A 27,140-nucleotide genomic window follows, 5' to 3' on the forward strand; every position below is an offset into this window, starting at 1 on the left:
GGGCCCATCAGCTTTATGGTAAAGACAACGCACGCATCTGTTTTTCTTGTTCTATGACGTATTAACAAAGGCGATGCCTTTCTGCACAGCAGCTAATTTTAATTTCCGCAACTCCCTACTGAAAAACGAAAAGTTCTACGGGGCAAGAACCTCACACAATTTCATGAAATCACATAGATTCTCATACGGTGCACATAATTATCATAAAATATCTTCCATAATTTATGTTAATGTACAAGAAACTATGCGATCTTACGCAAATAAATGTGACGTATGTTATTTCTTAAGTCAATTGAGTGAGACTGTGAGAAAATGTGTTTATTGCCTCATACAATTTTTCAGTAGGGCTTCTTGAATGTTTTTATTCTGCATGTCCACTGTGCGTGGGTATTGCACGTGTGCATAAGCACCCACCACATAACCAGGCTAAAATGACGGGAAGATATATACACGGTATAAACGAAAACTAAGCAAGCATTACCCGTGGGGCTCCATTCGGAAGCAAACATTTCATAAAGAGGACATGTCTTCACCTGGGACGAAGACAAGTCCTCTTGTTGAAATGTTTGCTGGCGAACTGAGGCTCCAAACATTTGTATGCTTTCTTTTATACTAGATGACCGGCGCTACTATCTGTCGCTCTCATGATGCTCTATTTTTACACAGGTAAATACCAAGTCAGAGGTACATCATCTGGTACAAGCCTGCACCCTTTAAAAACTGGGAAACATCCCGGCGCCAAACATTAAGGCACACAAAAGAGAGAGAGAGAGACAAGAGGAAAACAGACAGGCGTCAACTTCCAACTGTTTATTGCAGAAGACATGCACATGCATTTGTACCGTCAGGCTACGCCCACATTAACAAAGCGAGCATTATCAAAGTAGTGACTTATCACCGCGCACTACCTTTACAAAGAAAATCATAATCGGCCGCATATAAATTCACTGATGTATCACTGACGCACAAGGCTGCCTTTTTCTTTATATGAAAGGCTTCCAATAATAACCTGGCCTCTTTGTTTCTAGCTCCTGTCTAGAATCTTTGCCTCTTCTAGTCGACGCTCACACTTGCACGTATTGACATGTCTGACCAAATTAGCATATTTATCTTCATTGCTATCTACCTTTTCGCCATGTTCCCTAAGGCGTTTGTTAATACACTTGCCCGTTTGCCCTATATAGGACCTTGCACAGGTCAAGGGGTATCACGTATATCACTTCTTCCACACAGGAGATGAAAGTATGTTGATGTTCTATTGTGCATTCTGGGCATTCAGCGCCACAATTCCGGGGTACAAGTTTGCTCAATTCCTTAGGGGCTGAAACACCCAGTGGTACCCTGTGCCTCTTATGGACCTTCTTCAGATTATGTGACATTTTTTGCACAGAGGGCATAACTTCGGGTTTTACCGCGGGGCCTCGCCCTTCAGGACTCGTCGAATTGGTGCAGCGTTTTGTTTTTTGGAGAAGAATTTCCGCTATGGCAGTCAACATCATCGAGGGGAAGCCAGCAGCCAAAAGGCGCCCAATCTTATTTTCTAGACTAGAATGCATATGGTGCGAAGTGGAGTTGAAAGCAAGGACCCAATGCATAAAGAGGCGATGGCGCGCTTAAGTTTTAGAGAGCGCCGTTTTGAAAGGCAGCAACTCCTTGCTAGTTAAAGGAAAGTAACCCCAGCATAAATAGTCCTCCCGGAATGCCAAGATGTTCTACCAACTATCCCGGCAACATGCTTTATTGAGCTAATGCACCTGATGTCAGATTTTCTTGTTCTCTTCACAGCAGAGAGTTTAAACATTTACATCAAGCCATATATGCTGTTGCATCCTGCTAAGCGCTAAATAATAAACACATAGACCCCGCAGGAATTGTTAACTCAGAAACGTTATCACAGACTTCTTTCAGTAAATTTGCACGCTTGTGTTAACAAATCTCTATTACATCAGTGTCTAAATGCTAGCCACATACTGTACAAGGTTACGTGTCAGCATCTACACAGTTTTCTTGAACAGGATTGCTTTCGCACCTTTCTCACTTTTCCAGTTTACACCTTTTGATGCCAACTAGGTAACAGCAGCAAGTGTGACATTATTTAAGTTGTGTGAAGCTACAAATGAGTATTGGGAAAAGAAAGAATTGAAGATATCACCAGTATGTACCATAAAGCATAAGTACGGAATATTAGTTGCTCTACAGGGTAGCTTACATGAACGGCAAAACTACTTACAGCACGCAGACAAGGAAATAAATATGGCATTTTACTCATACATAGTTCATCTTTACAAGGCAAAGAACACCCTTTTTGACATCTTACGATATTGTATTCTTTAGGGGTGTTATTAGGAATACACTCTGTGGCTGAGAAACAAACCTTGTTGCTATTCAAAAACAATATATGCAATAATTACAGTGAAGCGGTCCTTTTGGATATCTGATCCACTGATGAGAATTTTCAGTGTGGTAAATTCGACTGTTTTCCTGTCGCTTCTGTGCCGCATGTTCTACACACATGCATCTTGTGCTCATCTGGCAATTTCTAGCACAAGCTCTTCAGCATTGGCAGCTGAAGACGACAAGACGCAGAATTTTGCATTTTCTGCATATCTAGCACTTCTAACTGGTCCTTTTTTTTTTGCGGGGGGGGGGGGGGATATGGAAAGTCTAGGCCAACATCGTTTTCATTCAGCATACGTTTTCTTTCAGAAACTGTTCTGAAGCGCTTCTCGTCCGGAGAAGGCCATTATTACAAAGTGTCTGGCACAGATATTCACCCGCAATCACTCATTATCGTCAGATGAGAATTCCATGAAACTTTCCCACCAATAACAAGCTCGAGTCTCACGAGTCCTAGAATGTTTCAGAAAAAAAAAATAAGAAGCAAGGCGGCGAAGTGTTGCGAAAAAAAGCCAAATAGCTACCCTGAGATTTCGCACTAGAGAATTTCGTAATCCTTCTCTGAATTTATGCACAGGGTGCAGCACTCAAAAAATTATTGGAAAACTTGAATGCATATCGGAATTGTTTTAAATAAGAGTATCATACTCGAATACTTATTCTATATGCTTGAATCTTCCCACCGGTGTCTTCAATATGCCAGCACTATACTCCATATTGTGGAATAAATTGTCTATTTTTCTCTCGGTTCTTCTGAAGTCTAGGTTATCGCAAGCGGGGTAGAAAACGAAAGCGATTCCACTTTTTCAAAAGCCATGGTGAGGCAGGCAGAATGCGACAGATGTAAGGCAAATAATTCGTGGGAGGCGTGGGCGGCTGGTTGGCGAATTGAAGAAGAGAAGTGTCAGTCCTCGTATGATTGCTAGAATACATCGATAGAAGAGAGCGGGGGGCGATTAGCCTCGCGGTGGTTAACCGACGGTATGACGCCATCTTTCCGCAAGGCCTGAACACAATAGCGGCTAGTTTGTTCGTCCCGCCACGGTTCCCAACCATGCGGGATCGACTCGCGGCGACTTTTCGATTAAAATAAAAAGAAAGCCGCTTGTATTCTAGTGCGATGTCTGTGCAAGTTTAAGGACAAAAAGAAGTTAGAAATTTCCGGAGCCCTCCACTACGACGTCTCTCATAGGTTGTCGTTAAACACCACAAACCAACCAACAAACCAAGATGCTTCGTTAGGAGGAAAAGTAATTTCGGTTTTGTCATATGTGGAGTCGATAGTCTGTGCTTGCTTTATTCTGTCAATAGGCACATTACGTTTCGGAATAAAAATTCCAGTCAAAAGTCTGATTTCAGCAACAGCCAGACACCTCGTTTGTTGCTGTTCTTGTTCTCACAAAATCGCATCGCGCAGTCTGCATTTTTTGTATGTGAGCAATAGACAATAGCTTCGTTTAAAATATTCTGCCATTTATGATCTTGCAATTTGTATGACGCATACTTTTCGATGAGAAACATAGGCGAAAGTAAGGACGGAACGACAGAGATTGCAAGCAATCGCAAGATCTGTGTGCAAAATCGAGTACCGTGGTGATTGTCGATAAACAAAAGGTGTCATTCAGATTTTCGTGATAGGTTTCAGTCATTTCTCGTAGTTTTTGACACATAGCGGTGCCGGCTTTCATCCTTCGATTAACTATGGGTGTACATGCTCTGTCGTAGAGCATTAATAGGTAGGTAGAAATGCACATCTCAACGTTGTTATTTGGACATCGCATTTTGGGTCATGTAAACGTCTGTTCTAAAATAGGAAAAACCAAGCAAGCAATTATGCTTCTGCGCCACAAATTCTTTATAAGCGCTCTAGGTGAGTACTTCCAGATCAATGGCTGGTACTACATTTTAGTGTGCATCTTTGCAATAGAAGCATTGTTTTGTACACTATCCGAGATAATTCATTGGTTTGTTTTTTCTAGGTTCTCTGTTCCCACTGCTAAGCGGAGGAAATGAAATTTCCGTTTGTCAGGCGTGTCTTAAGCTAAACACATATGCTCGGCGGGCCAGTATTTCTCTTAGGCAAGTATTTCCAGATTTTCAATGCAAACCTAACTTTTTTACTCGCGTTGCATTGACCCTGTAGTCTATTGCTTTGAAAATAACGTAGGCGTCTTCATTGAGAACCTATAGTTCCATTGATGTTAGTGCAAAATATGCACTGAGTGCGAGGGTAGTTTAGCTACTCGTGCGGTAAAAGGTGCCTCCACAAGTTACGCGGCTTGCGGAGGCAACATTTGAGCGAAAGAAGAGCCGTAGAGTGAGACTATTATAAAATGGAACAACCTGTTTATAACCAATTGTCCTCGGGACAGTTACTGTACCGTTCAAATAGATAACGTCTTTTGAATTACTGTCCAATCGGTGATCGTTGTAAAAACAGAAAATTGTTTTCACATTTTGCATGTATTTTCACAATAATTGGACCCAGGCTTATAATGCATTCTCGTTTTCATATTGAACCTTCATGCGCTGTCAGTTAATGTCATATTATGAGGCAAAGACCTTCACGAGGATGGAAACTTGGGCTAGTCGGCAGTGGTGCTCCATGACCAGAGAGTGTAGCGCAAAAAGACGAAAGCCACAGAATGGGTACGCAACACAGGCACAACACAGCAGCTGTGTTGTGTACCCCTTCTGTGTCTTTAATCTTTTTGCGCTACGCAACATGTTACGGGCCTTCAGGAGCTTTGCAAAGATGCCTTTACCGCCTAGGTCATATTTCGGGAGCGTCTAAAGGAAATATGTTGCCGTCGAGGCGACTCCTGAAATGAGGAGGAAAATGTCTTACGTTCACACCATGCCTTCGAAACCATCGTTGGAAAGAGGGCGGCGAGCATTAGTACACAGACGGGTGTTTGCATTTTTCCACAGCGGCAGGCCTTGATGCGTGGAATAGGTCGGTTGAGTTTGGAAGAGATTTGGCAGGCACGCACAGACGGTTAGAGAGGCAGCAAACGCAGGAAGCCTAGCGGAGTTGCTCCATTTCAGACCACTTGCTTTAAAGTCATTGGCACTTTTCTGCAAAGCGGTCGGAGTGAAAGCAAAACCAATGTTAATGCAATTGCACTATTACATATTATTCAAAGGCAAGTGGAAATACGTTCACATCAAATGGGAGTGAGCAAAAATACGAAACGTTCAGTTGTAAAAAAGCACGTAATACCAACGCTTTCATTGCTTTTCAGTATTCGCACATTTATGCCAAGGTTGCGCAGTGTACAAGAAAACAGAGCGTTGACAACGCGGTCACTTGTCCCAATGAGCACGAGGTCTTATCTCCTTTAGTGAGGTTGACTAAATGCGTTAGCTTTAGTAAATTACAGTAATAATTACATATCATGTCGCGGGCACTGGTTTGCGAATTAGAATTCCACTATCGGCCAGCTTAGAAGCGCATTTTTCCGAGCAGAAATCCTGCTTATATACCGAAATGGGCCAATGGCATATTTCTGCACGAGGAGCAAGATTGTTGAGGGACGGGACCTGACACCTGAACGTTGTCACACAATAGAAATGCTTCAGTAATACGTACCTAGCCACCTTCGAACTCGCGATGAATACGGAGAAGCAGCGCTACTATTTGAAAGCTAAACCGAACACAACATCGCATAATTATAGAAGTAAAAACAGAGTTCTGCAGCGCTTCTATTCAACTAGGAGTTTCCCGTGAGCTACAAATGGATTGCAGCGTGCGGCGCTCGCTGCCCAGTTAGTACGTGGCGTCCAGCGCGCGTACAGGTGGAAGACACAACTGTTGTGCATAGCTACTTAAATTTCAATGAATCTGCAGTTGTCAACATCGCAGCCAGAAAATCTGTTTATGCGCTCGCATGCCATAACCTAATAGCTATGCAAAGAGCGGAGCTGCCAGTAGGCCGGTATGAAATTGAGCATACTTACCTCTAAAATGTAATAAAAGGAATAGGAAACGGGTGACTATAAAGGCAAAAGGAAATGATGGTGAGACGTGAGAACTGAAGCAAAACAGGACACGTCCACGAGCGATTGAGAAACATGCTTTCTTCCGTTTCTTCTAAAATGCCTCCCCAAAGCTTGGGCTGTCAGCTCGCGATAATAAAGACAGGGTCTATTTTTTAGTTACTATTTTTTGTTTCGCGGGCTTTTGTATCGCCTGCCTGGGAAACCAGCGGATGACGCAGCCCCTTTTTCTGTTGTTGTGAAGGCAAGACGTTCCAGAGCTAAGAATGCGTGCCTTCACGTTCTCGCTCCAAAGATTTTCATCATTACTAACCATACAATATTTCGGTCACTAGTGTCCAGTGAGCAAGTTCTCTAATTGTTCATTCTTGCAATAACTATCATATCATAAGCGTTCCGAAGTCTTCCGCATCGAGTCCCCACCAAGTTCTAGGATCATTTGAAAATTACGGTGCCGAAAATATTTCACTAATTTTTCAACCTTTTCATTTTTGGCCTGATAAAAATGAACCTTTCATCGCGCCCATTATTTTTCTTCGTAGTACCAAAAGCTCCTCCGCCTGCCGATTTCATGAAAACAAATTAAAGCTGTCCGGAAATTTTCTGTCATAATAAAGTTATTTATTTTCAACCTATCAGTACAAACGCGGAAAGCTCAACTGAGCACAGAATTTGACCTTTTCTACAGGACATCAAATAGCCAGCTGCCGGCACGAAAGCGTTTATGAAAAAGAATCATGTGTTGCCCTTTTTACATCTTTGTCCAGTCTATTCTCACATGCATTAAATCACAGGAGGCTTCACGATCATTAGTAATGAAAAACTTGCAAATGAAAAACATGTCACATAAATATAATTTTTACTAGCCCTTTCGCGTTCTCATCGCTCACCTACGACTTGCGATATCTTGTGTTAAACACATTTACAGAAAAAACTAGCTGCATACACACTTTCCTAGTTGTGAAAGACTAACAGTTCCCATTGTTTGAGTCCTTGTTAGAGTATTCGAAAGGAGTTGCGGAAAGTTTTCACGAAGGAGCCACCCATTGAGTGCTGTATGTTTTCACCATAAATAGGCAGTCGATCTGGCATTGATTATGGCGTATCTGTTTCTTGAAGAAATAAAAATGGAAAGAAAATCGCTTATAAATCTAGTTAGGGTGTCTGCTTCACGATTTTTTTCATCATTTTAGCATAGCAGTGTTTATGCCAGCACATCAAAGAAAAATTAGTAGGGCGCTAATTAAGGTTTTGCATTAAGGGCAGACGAAACGGCGTGCGTGCTCACTTCCTCATTTGTCGCTATTCTGATGCTACTTTCATCTCACCCACTTTTTTTTTATATTATTATGTGACTTTTGCGTTTAAACTGCCCATCCTTGGCTTTAAGCACCAACTCAGCTTGAGCCCCACGTCTGCAATCGTTGCCAGCTTACAGATGTTCCAGCTCTGATTTCTTGGCACACGTACGACTCTTCGCTTTCGTAACGAACATTCATACCTCGGCATCACGCCTTCACTTCAACAGTCTAGTTTCCTCATACGCTCATTTTGCTCCGCCTTTTCAACATGGAAACGCGCGCATCGAGGCACCCTATGTACTAGAGTGCGGAGGTGCCATCTACATCTACGAACCCGTATAAGATTTTTAGTTACGATTGCCACCGCATGGCTTCATGGCGGCACTCAGATATATGCGCCGTAAAGAATTTGACTCGTCCTTGAACGCTTACTCCCTAAACAGGATGTTGTGACGGCTTTTCGATGCAACGAGGCCAGTACGCGTAAAACAAAGCCTTCAGTGAATCACACTGCAGAAATGCGATTTGAAATTTTGAAATTTAAAGCTTCCACACAGCGGGAAAGGAGACGGCCTAGTTTTACCCCGACACCCACGTCAGGCGTCTTTGTTTACCATAAAATAACTTAGCACTTCTAACGTGAATTAGGATCGACGCGCATCTTAACAAAATAACATAAGTCTATGGTGGGGTAAATTAGAGGTGTGCATGGACTCGAATCATCTCAAAAGCGGTATACCAGTCAGGCTTCGTTACCGGTCGGAAATCATCTTGCTCGGGCTCCATCGTGAAGCGGTCCAGAGTATATTTGCTTCGGGTAGACCGAGACGGACACACATATCCCGTACATACGTAAGTTTTTGTGGTCTTGTGTGCTAGCCATCTGTAATACACGACGATAAGTGTTATGCAGCATATTCCCCAGGCGAGTGCATCCAGGTTCTCTCCAGACTTCGATCCGCTTTTCCATCGCGTGCCCTTGATGTGAGCGGATCTTTTCAAGCTGTGGGCAACCGAGCAGAAGTGCCGCTTGTGGGCTGTGGAGTTTTGCGTCTCTCTCCTCGGTAACACAAGCGCGGATGTCTATGTGTTCGTTTCTGGATTCACACCATGCTGTCGCCTCTCACACAGGGGACGCAGCGGCTGCGCCTTGCCATGAAAGGTACACAGTGAGGGAGACGAGCTCACGTAGTAGTTAGCCACAGAATCAACCCCTTGCTCATAGTTAGCGCCAGCGCTCTTTTGGAGAAGCAAGGAAGTGGCTATCCAGAACTTAAGCTACTTGCGAAGAAAGCATTATTCATTGAAGCCACAAATTAGTGTAACAAAGGAAACTTTATCGCTGCCGGATTCAAGATCCAAAAGTGCTGCAGATGCACCAAGCGTTCATCAGCACAAAACTTGTTTTTGCAGAATAACACGAAAAAAAAAATAATTTTATGCACTCGCTGTGCCTCTATATTATAGAGAGTAGTCATCTAAAATGTGTTGAAAAAATGTTTCAAATAAATGTTGAATAAAATCATTTCCTGAAATTGTTGTGTCTGTAGTCGAGGGCCAAGTCGGGCTTGGGCTAAGAATTTGGGCCTGGGCCCACATCTGTGGTAATACGTGATCTTATGTGTGCTAAAAAGGCTACATATTGGGATGATTGAGTTTATTTATTTGAGCAGTCATCAGATGCCATGACAGGAGTTTCAGTAACAAAAGACAAAGAAACAATAACAGCAGTGACAACTGATATTGGAGCTATGCACGAAACTTTACACGTGAACAATATTCAGAAGAAAACGTGCAACCTTCATGAAAAGTTATTGCTGATGCGGTAAAAATAGTAAGGAGCAACTCATGTAAACAATACATCATTAAAAATTTGAATATAACACTGTACAAATTTTTGAGGAGCCTTTTCAAAAGCTGATATCGAATAAAATGTTCCAGTCGTCAAGATCTCGATACAAAAAGTAGGTCTTAATTCTTTCCAGAACCCTAGCTTCGAATATCTTGTGTACACAGTGTCATCGTCTGAAAAAAAAAAAGCTAGAGACATCATTAAATCACGGACTGAAACGATGAATGCGGAGAGGAAGCCCTCAAATCGTAAGCGATACTAAAATGGAAAAAGTTGATGTCGCGTAACGCCTACAAATTGCTGACTGAGATCATGAATATAACAATTTACAAATTTTTGTAGGAGCGTTTTCAAAAGCTGATATATCACAACTTATCATATCTTCAAATAAAATGTTTCAATCGTGAAGATCTCGATACAAAAAGTAGGTTGTTATTCTTTCCAGAACCCAGGTTTCGAATATTTTCTCCCGGTAGTTGGACTATTCCAAAAGTGAGAATGGCTTTGGCCTTAAATTTAGTGTCGTTTTAGTAGTGAAGCTTTCTTTATATTTTTAGTATTCCACACCGAACACGGGGCAGTCCGAACTTTCTTCAACCGGACAGCTATTGTTCCGCATAGCGAGGAACCACCTCCTCACATATCACGATATTACTCTGCATTTTGCCAACTGTCGCCGTTCTACCCCCTCCTGACCATTCCTTGATCAAACCTCAGAAGATGATATGGCGCCGACTACAAACTTCCACCGTATGCACTCGTTTTCTACTTTCACTCAACATAGCAGCGACAACTTCACGAACTATGAATTATTGTTAAGCTCCAGAGAAGATTCATTCACGTTTGCCAAATCTGCTGCATCTGCGCTGCATTCATCTTAAAATGCGAACCAGCCGCTACGCTGGGCTCTTCTCATTAGCTTCTTACAGTGTCTCAGCAAAATGTCATTAAATCGTGCTACTCTGTTTACTTCTAGACGTGGGTCAGAAATGCCATTGATGACAACGTTCAGCTACCAAAGGGCGTACAGCAGTAGTTACTTCTACTGGCGCTGCTGATCTTTACCTCGGTGTACAAGAAGGCATTTAATTTTTCTTGTTATAAGCCCTCCACGACTATTGTTTGTACAAAATAATTTTTGCGCGTGAACTTTCCTGTAGAATGGTAAAGAAATGTCACCTGTATCTTCAGTGCGTGAAGAAAGGGCGCTTACGATTGCAACAAAAACAAATACATAATTTTGCTCTCCAAACGATGGAGAAATCGTCCCGAAACGAAGTAAGCAATGAGCCACACTTGTATTCTATTACTTTCCTTCACGCTTGTCTACATTACACGTCAAGCATTTCGCAGTATCCGTCAGCACAGTGCTCCTTGAGCTGGTGAGCTAACCTTTGCCCCTGTAGAGGGAAAACTGTTGTCATTGACTTGCAATTTTTCTAGTCGTTTTATACATGCCGAAGATACATCGAAATTGTAAGTAAAATAAAGCATTTTTCAGCAAGATCCTTGTTTTAAAGGCGGCGCCTATACGCATGAATTCATATATCTTTACACTCTTCGATAGTTAGGTTGCTTTATATCAATTAGATTCAAGACAGAAACATGAATAAGCGTTGCGGTATTTTTGTCTATGATACTAATATATACTAGACCTGTAAATATAAATAATATTCTAATGGTCAGCTCAGGCATCGAATCTGATCGGGCCATTTTACACATATATGGCCGATGTATACATGAACTAGACGACAAACCGCAGCCGACGCATTGAAAGGCATTGTGAAAGTTTTTTTGTGGTCTTTTTATTTGAACAAGGTAGTCCAGCGTAACTTTGGTTTAACTGCACTTCATTTTGCAGGTGCCAAATTGCCATTTTTTATCTTCGCGGCTGTCCTAACAGGTAAGCTAAATTGCCGTCATGATTGGCCATTTCTGACATAAGGTGAAAATACGTTTTTAACCTTGTATTCAAGAGTAGTAGTGAAGGTATTATAGGCAACAGCTGACATAAGGCCCCTTAGTGAATCATTCGATTTCCCAAGAATATTGTCATGAAAAAAACACATTGTAAGAAGGAGAAATGTCTCTTTAGAAGTTGTAAACGGAAATAGTTCTCAAAGACACCTTTCTGGGGCTCCTTTTCTGAGTGTAAGGAGATTTTGTGAACATATTTAAAGAAAATGTTAAAGCTTCTGAAGGTTTACAAAAGCTTGACTTTGAAGCTTTCTAGGGTTTAGAACGAGTAACTAGGACTTCCAGCATAAAAGAGGTCTATGCTTCTTTAAATAAACTGCTAGACATACAGGCCTGCCGAGAGAGTACATACAAATATTCTCAAAGTTATATGGTGTGATTACAGATTATGTCAAAATTCGGTTCAAATACTCTGTCCCAGGACATTTTCTAGACTTTTTGGCATTTGCGTAACGCCTTTCAGTTTTCCAAGTCGATGGAAATATATTTGTTGTACACGAACTCGGTGGAATTATGTTTTTAGATCCAAAAACGTTTCTTTTTCAGGCGTACATGGATCCGCGAAGACTAATAGGGGTATGAACCTCACCATTTTTCTTCCATAAAAATCTGGGTTTTTCCCTCAGCTCGTTATCATAACATAAATATAAAGATGCATATCCTTCCTTCACTATCCTCTATATAGGCGACGCAGGTATTTCCTCTCCTGCGCGTGAGGCACTTCTCGGCGCCTCGCTAAGGCTGACTACGCTAGTCACAGGTGCATCACCCTCAACGTCCATTTGTTTTCAGTCAGTTTTGTCTACAGCACACGAAATTTAGTGCGCTTTTCATTAGGTCTACGTTCTCTAGAAGCATCCATATCAGTCCAAGTGTACCAAGAATAGCACGCAGAGCAATGGAAACAACTTGCCTTTAGCGACATACTTCCAGCGACATACATATTGCCTTAAGCGACATACTTCCAGTTATTGTTCTATCTCTGTCTCTCAGTGCTTCCTATCACTCTACAGGAAGGTTAATAGCATTCAGTCACTATAAGTGCCTTTAGGTAGGCGCTTAGTGCCATCCGAAAACCAGCATCACATAGATCAATTTCGATTGAAAACTTTATTTTCCACCGGAAGAAGCCGATCACCTCCGCCCCCAACGCGCTGTCCTGGGAGACGGGGCCGCCACTTGAAAGGCTGGCTGAAAGGCCTTGGCCCAAAGCAGCCTCCTTCGCCAGATGGACGATGTTCCGCCTGAGCTCAGAGTCTGAGCTTTGCAGCAACGTATCCCAATTCTCTCTCTGTCAACTATATTTTCCCTCTTGTGGTAACAGCGCGGAACGTGGACGGAAGCACAAGATTAGAAGACGACACACAGCGCTCGTTGTGTCGTCTTCTAATCGTGTGCTTCCGTCCACGTTCCGCGCTGTTACCTCAAGTTGCATAACCAACATGCCCAAGCTGCTATTCTAGCTGACTATATTTTCCCACCCCGGGAAAACATTCCCGTTCTATGAGGTCGAGGGTTCCTCTCGCCCCAAAATCACTACATCTACATGCTCTCTCGTCCCGGGGTACACATTCTACGCCAAGACCGGATTCATGTGCTTATTAGTTCGCAAGCGGCTCCATGCAGCAGCTTCTTTGTTAATCAATTTTGGGTCTGGTGGGGGTACCGGTCTACGTGCCAATCGACAATGGTTTATTATTTCCCCATAATTTAGCAACCGCTCTTCGTTACCCCTGTTGTCGGGGGTAACATGGCTCCCTGGAAGTCGAGTGCTCGAGCTAGCTCATGGGCCGCCTCGTTGCCAGCGACGGTAGCTTACGCGAGTGTCCAGATTTACTGAATTTTCCTGTTGAGTGGTTGTTGGCTAAGGGCCTTCGCTGCCTGTGACGAGATCCTGCCTTTTCCAAAATTTTGAATGGCAGTCTTACTGTCGCCTATTATGAGTTTTACTTTTGTTCCTGCCGAAGCTAAATCGATCACCACTTCCTCCAGAGCAAAGGCGGTAAAAGTCTCTCATATAGAGTGACTCAGCGCGACGAATACGGGCAGGATAATTCTTGTGAAAGCGTCACATAGAATGCCAAGCGCCTACATACCGTAACGAAATCTTATAGGAAAACCAGTTTCGCGTCAGAGAGTCATTTCTTTGCTAATATCATAATCTCAACGAAACGTAGGAACTACATTTTCTTTTCATTTCTCAAAAAAGGTTTAAGAATACAACACTTCCTAACTGCAATAAAAGTAGAATTTTTTTGCATACTATAATCTTTTACTGCTTTGCAAACATCGGACACTTATTATTGCGAAACCAGTAATCCGGAAGTTCAAAGCCTGGAAAAATGGCCTGTCGTGAGTCGGCTCGTAATGCTTTAACACTAACAAGAGCCATCGGAGCAGAATCTAACCGCTTGCATTCGAACTAGGGTACCAGTCGTGTTCAGTAGTCGACTACCTTAACCACTCAGTCAGTACGGTAGGCGCTATCGATTTGTTATAACCAGGTTTGAGTAGGGTTAAACGTTTGCCATTTTGGGCCATTTTTGTGGTGTGTCGGTGTCAACTCGGCCTAATACGGTCTATATTATTTCATAACTAATTGTCAAATAACTCGTTTCGGAAGTAAAAAAGCTTAACTTTGAAAGTTTCCGCGCTATACTTGCGCACAACTCTGAGCGGAGAGTTATTTTGTGTTTTGCGGTTATTATCCGGTAAAACAGCGCTGCTTTTTCTCTTACTTCCAGCTGTACAGTACAAGAAAGCACTGATGCACACTTTTTTGCATAGTCTCTTCTCTGAAAATTTTACAGTAAACTTGCCGGATCACTACTTCTCAGTTCGCAATCCTTTCAACGAGAGTGACACCCAATTCAGGTTCAACCTGTCTGATGGAGTGCTTATCTTGAGGGGCCCGCAAGTGAGAATAGCTGACATAAATGTGTGCAATTTTGCGCGGGTGTTGTAGCAGAGCACAATCTGCAGGCTTCCCATACCTGGCTCCTACGCTGTGTACGACGGCGCGCTGTCTTACGGACAACCTGTCAAGAACAAATTCGATGTTCTCGTGGATACTCAGCCATATGGAGGATGGAACAATCCTGCAGATATATCAGCGCACTTTGCTATTGGTAAGTAAACTCAAACCTCTTAGGCAAAAGCAGAATGTCTGAAACATTTTGGCCGCTTAGTTGGATTGCATTAACCAGAGGAGTTGCAAAACATTATGCGCCATTTCGTGTCCGCCTCCATAGCAACAAGGAATGCAATATAGGCAGATTGATACTTTTCATGCCCTCCCCGTAGTTCTTAAACGCATTATTGTATTCATGTATCTCAATGAGCGATCGAAGAGAACTGACATATGTTTATACAATTATTTACACATTGTAGAGAAACAAGGAAGTTTAAGGGATGAACTGAAACCTCCCTCCATGTTTGGAGACTTTCGAGCACTGTCTCGTTCAAGCCAACACGCTCATGTCCGATAAGCGTTGATGTCCTCTCAGCCGGCTTCGTCCACACAGGACCTTGTCACTGTCCAGCAGGAGGCGGCAGGCATCCAAGGCTGTAGGAACAGTGTCCGTAGATTCCGAAGCACCGAAGCAGCACTTCACGTCGGCCGCTCATCTCCACCATTTGTACCATAAGGCAGCAGCAGGCCACACTGAACCCCCCCCACCCGACTCGCCAAAGTAGATTTCCTTCCGCTATAACAGATGGGGAGAACTCCTGGCTCATTTCTAGCCCAAACACGGCCGCCACCATCTGACGATGCGCCCGAATATGAACTGCTCCCTTGCAGCGCTGCTGACAGGGAGTGCCGAAATAGCTTCTACGCTGCGTTCTTCTACTGTGTATTATCGTTGAAACACGGCTTCTAGTCACCAGCCTAGGCTGTTCGGTGTGCGATGTATTTGTGAGACCAGCCGACAGAAAAAGCTCGAAATCACATCCAACAAAAATAAGTGCCAAATGCTCCCACTCATCCCGCCATGCAGAACACTTCGTGCAAAACTAAGAATCCAGTTTAATCAGGATGCATTGAAACCAAAAAGAATCGCGAAACACTTCGATGTATTTACAATTTGATAGACAAAACATGCCAACCAAAGAGCTGCTTTATAACGTAGAGGCGTGAAAGCAGTGTGCTCACGCTAGCGGCATGCTTCTCGCAGCAATTGGCTGAGCGCATTTATAGTGGCTAGCTACCCGCTCGCGCAACCTAGGGAGCCTCAAATCAAACGCCCTTTTTTAGGGTGGTGCCAACTCTAATAAGAGCGGCACGAGTGGCCGCCAGATTTGGTGAGCCAGCCAGCCAAATTTAGCGGGCCGCAATTCCGCGCATGCGCATTGTCAGACCCACTATTACCCTATCCGGTTAAGATCCCCTATTCTAAATCTTCTTTCCTCACCCCCAGGGTGACAGTGCTCCCCCCTTTATTCCCGCGTTAAGAATGCCCGAAAACCTGTTCTCTCACAATGGCCTGTGCAACGGGAACTGCATCCGAAGCTGCGTGGACTGTAGTAGATGCATGCACTGCATTTAACTATTATCCCTGAATAAGGTTCTGTCGTTATTGTGCATGAATTCCTGCCTCACAGGGAAGCTGACTTGTGAGACGTGAGAGTCGAAATGGCGACTGGTTTTTGGCGGCAATCTAGCGGGCAGCGGCATTGATTCTTACAAAGGCTGGCACCACCCTAAAACAGGGCGTTTGCATCGAGGCTCCATAGCGCACCCCAGCGCCGAGCGTCACCTCGCATCAGGGGTCAAAATTAGAGGTGCACTCGGCGCTCCTTCACCAGCCGCACCGTTCACACGAACATTCTCTGTTGCATTCTTTCCAACGCTTGGGCGTTACCCCTTGTGGACTGCAGCGTAGCCTCATTATGGGCATGCAGTCAACACGTAGGATTGCCTGTCCACCTGCCCTAACAGTGACACTCTTCTTTTCTTACTTTTTCTGCACTTATGCCGCTATATTAGATACGAAACTAGCAACTATACTGTTTTCACGATATAGCGCAGTTCCACAGATTATCATATGGAAATATCTAGAACAACATAAAAAGCTAAGCAAGCAAGAAGCAGTATGCCGGCCATTGCAGGCAGACACCTTTCCGAACACGGCCAAACTGAGTAGACTTCTACGGGTTTTAAGGACGGAAAATATAGCGCCAGTGTAGAAGGGGCTACTCCAGCCCATAGGATGTTGTCATGTGTTCAGTTCATCACTCCAGTGTACAATAAGGAGTCATGCAAGGTTTTGGGACAAAGCATGGACCTCGAAGAGCAGAAACCCACCATCAGATAAGCCTTCGAAGCCGCCAAGTGCGAAGCTATCTCGGCCGTCTGACAAGAACGGGAGGCCAAGGCCACCCTGCTAATAATTGATATGATCTTGATACAGTTTTAGTGTTCTATGCTGTGCACGAGACCACGCTCTCTAAAAATCTTGTATGGACAGATCAGAGTGTTAGCTCTTGGCACACGTACTGTTGGGTATACTGTTGTCGTGTTGGGCAAGAATATTGCAGTGCTTCCCGCCTAGAAATCAAGCTTTACCCCAACCCTCACTGTTGTCTTTCTATATGGGAGACTCACGTGTACTTCGACTGAAACAGCATAATGCACTTGTAAGGGCTGCACGGCAAAAATCCCGCCCTAGTGCTCTGCCCCTTATGAGAACCTTTCCCTGTGCCTATAGTCCTGCCCGGTCGCATTGATTCAGCTTTCTTTCCCACACTCCTCGTGTTATCGGAATTTGGTTGGACTGCCTTGGTGCTGAGGGTACGAAAGGACAGCCACCGCTCGTCCACCAGGACATGGAATAACAGATCAATGGGCTGCTGGGCGAGCAGGCGTTTGTCCTCTACTTTTGCTACTGTTGGTGTTGGGGTCCATATCAAAGCTGCTGAGAACGGTGCTTTGAAAACGGCACTATCTATTCTGTTTAAAAGCGAAAAGACCTGAGGTAAAGAAGTACATTTGGCATATTCGTCTCCCTAAGCAGTGAAGGAACCGACGGGAAAGCCGTCGCAAGCCTTCGGTCTCCAAGGCTTCTTCACCGAACAACTGTACAGAAGCGATGGCTTCCTTGCATGACACCACTGTAGTGTTGCAAACAGGTTTGCCATAAAAAAGGTACTATCAAGCTTACTAAGCGTTCATCATGTCAAATTCCTCTGCAACGTTTGCGTTTACAGCTGATGCCGAATGCTGCTCAGCCAGCTCGACTCTGTGAGCGACAAATTATCGTTGGGGCACCACTATCGGAAATGCATTCTGAAGGGGCATAGCGCGTAATTCGATATATTGAATGTTCCGCTTATCGGGAAGTCAGTAAACGCGAAGACCAATAATATACTTCCTATACATTTGCATCACATCTTCAAAGGAATAATTTGACACTTCGACATATATTTGGATCGATTGTTTACGCAAACCTTAATGGGCATACGTACTCTGCCAATCACAAGCGCATGCCCAGCAAGTTCAGATCTGGGCCTCTCCAGGATGTTCAGCCACGCTCGTAGTATAAGTGGTAACATACTCTATATGCCTCAATGTCTTCATCTGAAGGCAACTATCAAGACCAGATGACTGCTCTTCCCATAGCAGGATTTCAATTTTTCTCGGAAAAAACCCAAATGGGCCCATATAGAGTCACAACGCGCCATTCTGTCTCTTTGGCCCCAATAAATGCGCTTGGTTTAAGCAGCTTCCAAAGACAATTGCTTAAAATGTTAAAGCGTGAGGACTAGATCGTCATAATGAAGAAGAGCCGAAAATACATGCTCTAAAGTAGTGATTAAGAAGAAAAAGCATTTCAGCACAATGTGTGGCGACAGTGCGAGCGAGAAAAATTAACCTCTTAGGCTTAGTGCATCGGTTTTCGAGTAGTGCTTGCCTTTCTTATAGCGGATCACGAATCCGTGTTGGAGTGGACGGGTGAATTTTAGTAGATGACCATTTCGGTCCGCCATGTTGTGTAGCAGGGCGAAAGAGCAATGGTTTGTTTCTGCGAAGAATCGGCACCCAGGCACGTCACAGTGCAATTTGCCAATGCCGCTAAAAAGGCACGTGGGCTCCTAATCGGATTTGTTACAAGTCTCCTACCGGCTACTTAACATGCGACTTAATCAACGGACATATATTATGGTGAGGCAACCTCCCCCCCCCCCAAAAAAAAAAAAAAAATAACGAGCAGAGGCACATTATTTTATGTTTTTTTTTTTTTTTTGGGGGGGGGGGGGTTGCCTCACCATAAAATTAAGTCGCACGTTCAGTAGCCGGCAGGAGACTTGTAACAAATCCGATTAGGAGTCCACGTGCCTTTTTAGCGGTATTGGAAAATTGCACTGTGACGTGCCTGGGTGCCGATTCTTCGCAGAAACAGACCATTGCTCTTTCGCCCTGCTACACAACATGGCGGACCGAAATGGTCATCTACTAAAATGCACCCGTCCACTCCAACACGGATTCGTGATCCGCTATAAGAAAGGCAGGCACTACTCGAAAACCGATGCACTAAGCCTAAGAGGTTAATTTTTCTCGCTCGCACTGTCGCCACGCATTGTGCTGAAATGCTTTTTCTTCTTAATCAACGGACAGGCAAAGTGGGGCCGTCGTCGCTTTAGCAGAAGGTCGCGAGTTCGATTTTTGTGACCGCCTGAGTCACAAAATTAGCCGAACTATGGTGATAATTTCAGTGGGGCTGATATTATGCCGCTAGACCAAGAAAACATGACTTCATACTTTGCGGAAGGAGGGCAGTATTTCAATATGGCGGTAGCCTTAGCCTCTGATAAAAAAAATGGAATAGAATTTGTTCAGTGTATCATCAATTATATTTAGTAAACACATTTAGGATATCTTATTTGATCCTGGACAGCTTCAATTTGCATATACGAGGGGTTGAAGGAAAAGAGAATACGGCGGGACTCCCCAGATTAGTGAAAGCCACCTGTCCTTCCGAGATAGTCCACCAAATGGTTCTGTTGTAGCTTTTCTAGAACATTTTGAATCAATACTGGTGTTCGTTAGCGAAAATCATTTAGATTTTATTTGTGGTGGAGACATCAATATCAATGTGCTGCAGAATGACTCTGTAAAATATAAACTTGATATTTTATTAAAATCCCACGGCTGCTATAACGTCATTAGCCTCCCTACCAGAATAACTGAGACTTCATCGTCTCTAATTGATGTTTTTTGCACAATATAGGTTCTGATGAAGTTAAAGCTGGCGTATTTGCATTTGATCTGAGTGATCACCTGCCAATATTTTTCTGCTCGAGGAGGTATGCCCGTCGAAAACACACTTCGAATATCCTTGTACTTCAACCTATAACATGCGGTAGCCTCTCAATTTTTCGCGAAAAGGTAATGTCCACGAGTTGGGATTTCATTTACAGCACAGCAGATGCAAACTGCGCTTATGATGCATTCATTTGCAAACTGAAGACTATTTACGCAGCAAGCTTTCCTTTCGTACGCACCAAGCGCCGCCGAAAGATACCTAAGCCTTGGATAAGCAGCGAGCTTATTAGCAGAATAAACAAGAAGAACAATTTATACAATCAGTTCATAAAGTCTAAGGATATTAATATACTCAAAGAATTTAAGACATACGGTAATAAATTAGGCAGTGAGCTGAAGAAGGCAAAGCGTTCCTATATGAATAACTTATTCAACTCTGCTGTAGGAAGTACGGATGTATTGTGGAAAAGGCTTAATTCTGTGCTAAAGCGAAACGTCGGCACTGAAACAATTGAAAAAATGGTAATCAATGGCTCAGAGTTGTCCGGGAAGCAGCTTGCTGATGCGTTTAACAAATATCTGATGAACGCTGTAGAGAGCAATGTGGTATTTAATGATCTTCAAAATTTCTATAGAAATGGGACCTCCATTTTTCTTGATCCTGTAACAAACGAGGAAGTGATCAAATTAGTTAGAAGCACAAACAACAGCACTAGTAAAGATATTGGCGGGTTCACTCTTGTACCAATAAAGCATGTTGATGTTCTCGCGCCTTGCTCTACGCACATTTTTAACCTGTGCCTTTCTCAGGCCGTATTTCCGTCTAAGATGCAAGTGGCACGAATAACTATGCTGTTTAAGAAAGGCGAGCGAAACGATATGGGGAATTACCGCCCAATATCAATACTTCCTGTGCTTCCTAAGGCTTTCGAGAAGGTTATTCTAAATCGATTAGTTCAGTTTGAACAGAAACATCACCTCCTAGTCGACTGTCAGTTCGGTTTCCGGAAAGGTCTTAGCACAGAATTTGCGCTGCTTGCCCAAAAGGAGTTTATATTATCTCAACTCGAAGACAGCAGACTGGTCTTGGGCCTTTTCGTTGATTTCACTAAAGCGTTCGACTCCATAAATCATCATCTACTAATACGAAAATTGGAGCATTATGGCATTCGTGGACAAGCAGCTATCTATGTAATAGAATCGAAATTGTAGGAATTAATGGCCATTTCTCCGACCCTTTACAAGCTTGCTGTGGAGTACCACAAGGAAGCATTTTGGGACCTTTTTTGTTTAATTTATATATAAACGACATAGTGAATAACTGTCCCGCAGCTAACTTTATTATATATGCCGATGACACCAGTGTATTTCTAACTGGACGATTGGCCGATGAACTCATTGATAATGCAAATTTAACACTTGCTGCGTTAGAAGAATGGTTGCGCGTGAACATGCTTAAAATAAACACAACGAAAACAAAAGCAGTTCTGCTTTGCCCTAGAAACAAGAGCATAATAATAACGAAAACAATATCAATGCAGACCATACCAGTAGAAATCGTGCCGACATTCAAGACGTTAGGTGTAATCTTTAATGAAACCCTTTCATGGAATGCGCATGTAGATTTCTTTACAAGTAAACTCGCGCAGGTATGTGGGACTGGCTTATCGAAATAATTTTCTGCCACGTAATATTATGACACTAATATATAACTCCCTATTTTCATCGCGGCTTAACTACTGTGGCTTAGTTTGGGGTTCAACCACTAAAGAAAACACGCAAAAAGTTTATGTGTAACAAAAGCAGTTTCTTCGGATTATAGAAAATGTCCCACGTTATTTTCATATTCAAGATCTCTTTAAAAAATACAATATTATGCCAGTTACTAAAGCTTACGACTATCGACTATGTAAGTCACTTAAACGAGATTTCATAAATAATTCTAGATTTCTGCAGTCACTAGCTGAACTGAAAGCAAACGACAGAGCGTACGCTACACGCAAAAATGAACAATGGAAGGTACACACATAAAGAACAAACTATGGTCTCCAAACATTACACAACATACTGCCACGAACATTAAACGATCTGGATAGAAAACACATTAAACTTGAATCAATCACTTATAAAGAGCTTAGAAACCATTTTTTGTCCGTTTAGAGGTGTGCATTATTATTTTCATATGCTAGAAGTCTGCACTAGTGTTGTATTAGTTTTTTTTTTCTCTCATTCTATCCCCCCCCCCCATGTGAAGAATGTTGTCTGTTGCAACGTTATGTTAATTTTAGTGTTTATACTTTGTGATTGTATATTTTCTGCACTGCCGATGTGAAGCTGTCATTGTTATTGTTTTGGGGGCCTGCGGCCTTGTCAAGTTGTCATTACAACTTTTTCTGCTGTGCTCCCTCATCCTATGTACACATTGGGTGTAAATAAAACATTATTATTATTATTATTATTATTATTATTATTATTATTATTATTATTATTATTATTATTATTATTATTATTATTATTATTATTATTATTATTATTATTATTATTATTATTATTATTATTATTATTATTATTATTATTATTATTATTATTATTATTATTATTATTATTATTATAGATCCCTGCCGCAAAGGCAAAATGGGGGTACATGTTAGAATAAAAATCGGCCGTCGACTACTTCTTATACAAGAGCAGATCACAAACCAGCATGTCCAACTAGCTTCACCGCAAATGGCGAATACAAAGCTTAAATATGGGGTACCTATTACAAAAGATATAAAATAGGTTTAAAGACTTCTATACATCAGCTAACCTCCACACAAGCCAAAAACTTAAAAAGCACACGCAAACATAGGAAAGCAAGACGTGTGGAGAAATTGCAAGCATTTGCATCACGGCTTGAAGCGCAAAAATAGAAACCTGAAACATACGAATAGTTATAGTACCATGCCTGCAAGTTGCAGGGAAATTATTTGAAAGACTCAGGCGATGACTAATACATCACCATCAGCATGGTTCTACAAGGACGTTAGCAATGAAATACCCGAACTTCGCAAGTTGTACAAACAATATATACATGTGTGTGTGTGTGTGTGTGTGTGTGTGTGTGTGTGTGTGTGTGTGTGTGTGTGTGTGTGTGTGTGTGTGTGTGTGTGTGTGTGTGTGTGTGTGTGTGTGTGTGTGTGTGTGTGTGTGTGTGTGTGTGTGTGTGTGTGTGTGTGTGTGTGTGTGTGTGTGTGTGTGTGTGTGTGTGTGTGTGTGTGTGTGTGTGTGTGTGTGTGTGTGTGTGTGTGTGTGTGTGTGTGTGTGTGTGTGTGTGTGTGTGTGTGTGTGTGTGTGTGTGTGTGTGTGTGTGTGTGTGTGTGTGTGTGTGTGTGTGTGTGTGTGTGTGTGTGTGTGTGTGTGTGTGTGTGTGTGTGTGTGTGTGTGTGTGTGTGTGTGTGTGTGTGTGTGTGTGTGTGTGTGTGTGTGTGTGTGTGTGTGTGTGTGTGTGTGTGTGTGTGTGTGTGTGTGTGTGTGTGTGTGTGTGTGTGTGTGTGTGTGTGTGTGTGTGTGTGTGTGTGTGCAGATCAATTAAGGGGAAATGAGGGTGACCGTTATAATACATGAAGGAAAGAAGTCAACAGTCGGCGAGGCCAAGGAAAGCGTTGGGGATGGTACTTTAGGTCTTTTTTTTTAATTTTTACTTGGATAATCACAGAAATTAGTAATGTAATCTGTTTAGGGGAAAGATAGTTAAACACAAAATAGAAGAAAAAACAACGTGCCGATGGTGGGAACCGAACCCACGACCTCCGAATATCGCGTCCGGTGCTCTTCCAACTGAGCTACATCGGCCGCTGTCCCACCTGCTACTTGCTTGGGCATTTATGTTGTCTGTATACGAACCTTGAGATTCTTTTGTTTGTAGCAAATCAGTGTATATCTAGGATCTCTGACCAAAATGCCTGCGTTCCTTTGATATATTGGCTTATAGTGTTGTTTGAATGTGGGTTCGGTTCCCACCATCGGCACGTTGTTTTTTCTTCTACTTTGTGTTTAATTACCTTTCCCCTAAACAGATTACATTACTAATTTCTGTGGTTATCCAAGTAAACATTTAAAAAAAAAGACAAAGTACCATCCCCAACGCTTTCCTTGGCCTCGCCGACTGTTGGCTTCTTACCTTCATATATATATATATATATATATATATATATATATATATATATATATATATATATATAGCCTGCTCAAGCCGAGAGCAAACAAAGAAACGTTTGGTAGCCACAAAAGTTGACACCACATTCAAACAACACTATAAGCCACTATATCAAAGGAACGCAGGCATTTTGGAGATCCTAGATATACACTGATTTGTTACAAACACAAGAATCTTCTGCTAAAACTGTTGAACTGTTGTACACGCAACCTCTGGGCCCTCTTGACAACTGGAGCAGAGATGTAAACACCTGAAATCACCGGCGTGGGGCAGCAGCCACCAAGAGAATTCGAATACCGCTAACGGTTTTTTCCTCTTTGCCATTCACAGTCTCGGCATACCAATTCCGTTCCTCGCAGGATTTACGAAACCGAGGCGCGCCGTACCCTCGCACTCCTTCGACGCAAACGACGAAGGCGTTGCGTTTTCTGCAACGTAAAGTGCTGCGTTCAAATTTCGTATTATCGAGTACCGTATTCACCGGGGGAGGTTTTTAACCTATATACTCTTCAGCACATATTTTTAGCCTGCCTTCACTCAGCTTGCACCAGTGAAACTTGCCCAGTGTAGATGTCATTTCTTCGAAGCGTGGATGGCTGTATGTGCATAGACGGACAAACATATAAGCATTAAATACACTACTGCGTCAGCATCTGGGTCACTGACTGATGTTTAAAAGTTTTGTGCACACATAATTTCATTTTTAAGGTTCTGACGCCGCAGCGTTTATAGGTCCCGACTACTGTTCCCCTTAAGAATTGTGGTTGGCGTACATAAAGTTTACAACTCGCTTAGTTTATGACCGCTTCATTTACGCATCTGTTATATGACACACGCCATCCAACTTCGAAAAGGCTTAGGCATTCTAGAAGGGTCAAAGCTGGAACTGGCTCCTCCTGGCTCTCCGGGGATGGTACCTATACAGGCGCGTTTGGCGTCAGCGGCGGAAGCTCTGTGGCCACAAAGATGTCAGTTGTTATAGGCGTCACCCTACTCGCCACCCCCGCAAACGATGTCTGTGTCGCCACGCGTCTCCTCTTTCAACCATCTCTCACATGTGTTTCAAATCTTTTTCCGCGATGCATCACTGTGGCTCATGCCCAGCCAGTACACATGCTGATGCAGTGTAAAAATGTAGCGTCAGAGGCTCGGTTATTCAGACATTGCAGCGTCAACGTTGTGAGCGCGAAATCACGAGCATGGGTGTGGCAGTTGGTAGCTTGAAGTTGACATAGTCATGCTCTGATTAGTCATGGCGTAGGGTGACGTAACAATATTGCATAACATGGTCGACTTGGCAGGTGGTCCCAACTAGGGCTTCGTCTTTGAGATAGGAACGTATGATCGGAAGCAAGCTTTGCAGCATCATTGAATCAGGGTTATACTCGCCGCCCATTGTACACGCAGGTATGTTCGTATGGCTTCGTTCAAGCAGGGAAATGCATCTGTGTTGATGGGTCTTTCATACCGCCGCGAAACCTTCAAAACTATATTTGTTGTTTTTTAGCAGCCGCCGACATGCGGCCTCATCACATCGATTCCAGTACGCATATCAATTCTGTATTCTTTGTTTGTTAATGCTCGATGTGGCGAGACGTACCTTTATTAGTTTCGTTGTAGCGCAAGATGCACCGAGATCTGTTCCGAAGATTCCGGCCACTCGTGTGTCTTTCTACAATGTTCCAGCTTGTGCTGGTAGCTGTTTGCGACGTTATCTAGATTTTTGTGAGTAGCCTATAAATTGAGCATTGACGAGTGCGACGGGCAATTCTTTGTTCGGCGATCGACGAGCACGTTTGTTGCTATCGCCGCCGCCGAGTTGCTCAGTTCTTTTGCGGACGCAAGTCAGCCCCCCCCATAAAAGAGTTAATTTCAGTACTATCACGCCTGTGTCCTCTTTTGGTGTTTACGTCTTTGTCATCACTACGTGACAATATAGTGTAGTACCGTACGATTTTACGCTAATGAATATGCGTGAAGCAATAGACGCAAGAATAAAATATATTGATTAGGCGAGTAATAGACGGCACGTACACTATTATAAGGAGTTTTGAAACGAGGGCTAGAAAACAGGTGAAATTATCACTGCCGCATCATACTCTTACAAGCTGTGCTTTAAGCCTACCTCCTCCCCCATTTATTTACCTTCGTTATTCCTACAGCCATAACAATAGTATTTTAGATGAGTAGACATAGATCGTGTATATACGGGTATGTCGCATGGCTAGAGATCAGATTAAAAAGTAGTGGCTTTTCTTTTATTACAGCAACCGCCAGGCTGGTACTGACTCATGTGGCCATTACAGAATTTGAGGTGCTGACGACTTCGCTTCCCCCGTTCGGTAACTTTAGTGTTTTCAAGCAAAACCAAACGCTGATCGATAAAGTGTGGCTGAATTTCACGGACTACGTCTTTCGAAAATGCAAGCAAGACATGAGAGAAGTATTAAAGGTTGTATATACTTAGAGGATGAAGAAAGCTTCCGAAGCCGTAGGAACAATTGATACTGCCCTACTTTTGTCATGAACTAAATATTCATGTGCAAATGCATCACATGTTAAGATTTATTTGATTACTGGCGTGCCTTACACTAATGTCGTGAATTTCGCATATAACTCGCATTTGGTTATAAGGGGCGGTGCATAAGGAACACATATTTTTGACGAAGTATTGCAACCCTAGCAAGCTGACTTGGTCACTAAACTCTAAACTTTACGAACAGTCGTAACTGATTTAGATAACATATGTTCGAATATTTGTCCTTGTTTTCTTGTATTGGTAGGAAATATCATATCCGAGCTTCCCATTAGATTTCGCGAGGATAAATTGCGAATTCCAAAGCGAATAGTGTAGGAACATTTTGGCCAACACCAATCTTTATGCACATTTGACTCATTAAGTAATAAATATTTGTACGAATGTTCATTCGCAATCGCAGTTCAGAACACTCGTTGGCGAAGAGCAGTGTATGCGCTCCGCCTCTCTGCAAGATACCTCAGAACATTGAATATGCAAGCACATTCCGGGGGGGGGGGGGGGGGGGGGGGGGGGGGGGGGGGGGGGGGGGGGGGGGGGCAGCCACATAAAAAATCCGCTAGTTTACACAAGCGCAGTGAGGCACGTTTAAAACAATGCGCTTTCATCATGCTGAC

At 43.0% G+C, this 27,140-nt stretch overlaps 1 protein-coding gene across 1 annotated transcript; it reads left to right on the plus strand.

Moving 5' to 3' along the window:
- Window positions 1–10,274: 10,274 nt before the first annotated feature.
- Window positions 10,275–26,536, plus strand: LOC146181286 (uncharacterized). Its single transcript, XM_084575753.1, has 5 exons — window positions 10,275–10,299; window positions 11,411–11,452; window positions 14,337–14,443; window positions 14,492–14,654; window positions 26,255–26,536. Exons 1-5 carry the CDS (start codon window positions 10,275–10,277, stop codon window positions 26,452–26,454), a joined length of 537 nt encoding a protein of 178 aa, XP_084431879.1. The 3' UTR covers window positions 26,455–26,536.
- Window positions 26,537–27,140: the final 604 nt, after the last annotated feature.

Source organism: Amblyomma maculatum, chromosome 8 (assembly GCF_055883805.1).
Source record: "Amblyomma maculatum isolate TAMU_Amacu chromosome 8, ASM5588380v1, whole genome shotgun sequence".
In the NCBI taxonomy this organism is placed as follows: domain Eukaryota; kingdom Metazoa; phylum Arthropoda; class Arachnida; order Ixodida; family Ixodidae; genus Amblyomma; species Amblyomma maculatum.

Excerpts from the sequence above, each read along its gene's own strand:
- LOC146181286 (XM_084575753.1), top strand. The coding sequence starts at position 10,275 with ATGGCGCCGACTACAAACTTCCACC. Across the intron at positions 11,453-14,336 it reads CTTCGCGGCTGTCCTAACAG|TAAACTTGCCGGATCACTAC; the intron begins GTAAGCTAAATT and ends AAAATTTTACAG. Across the intron at positions 14,444-14,491 it reads TTATCTTGAGGGGCCCGCAA|CAGAGCACAATCTGCAGGCT; the intron begins GTGAGAATAGCT and ends CGGGTGTTGTAG.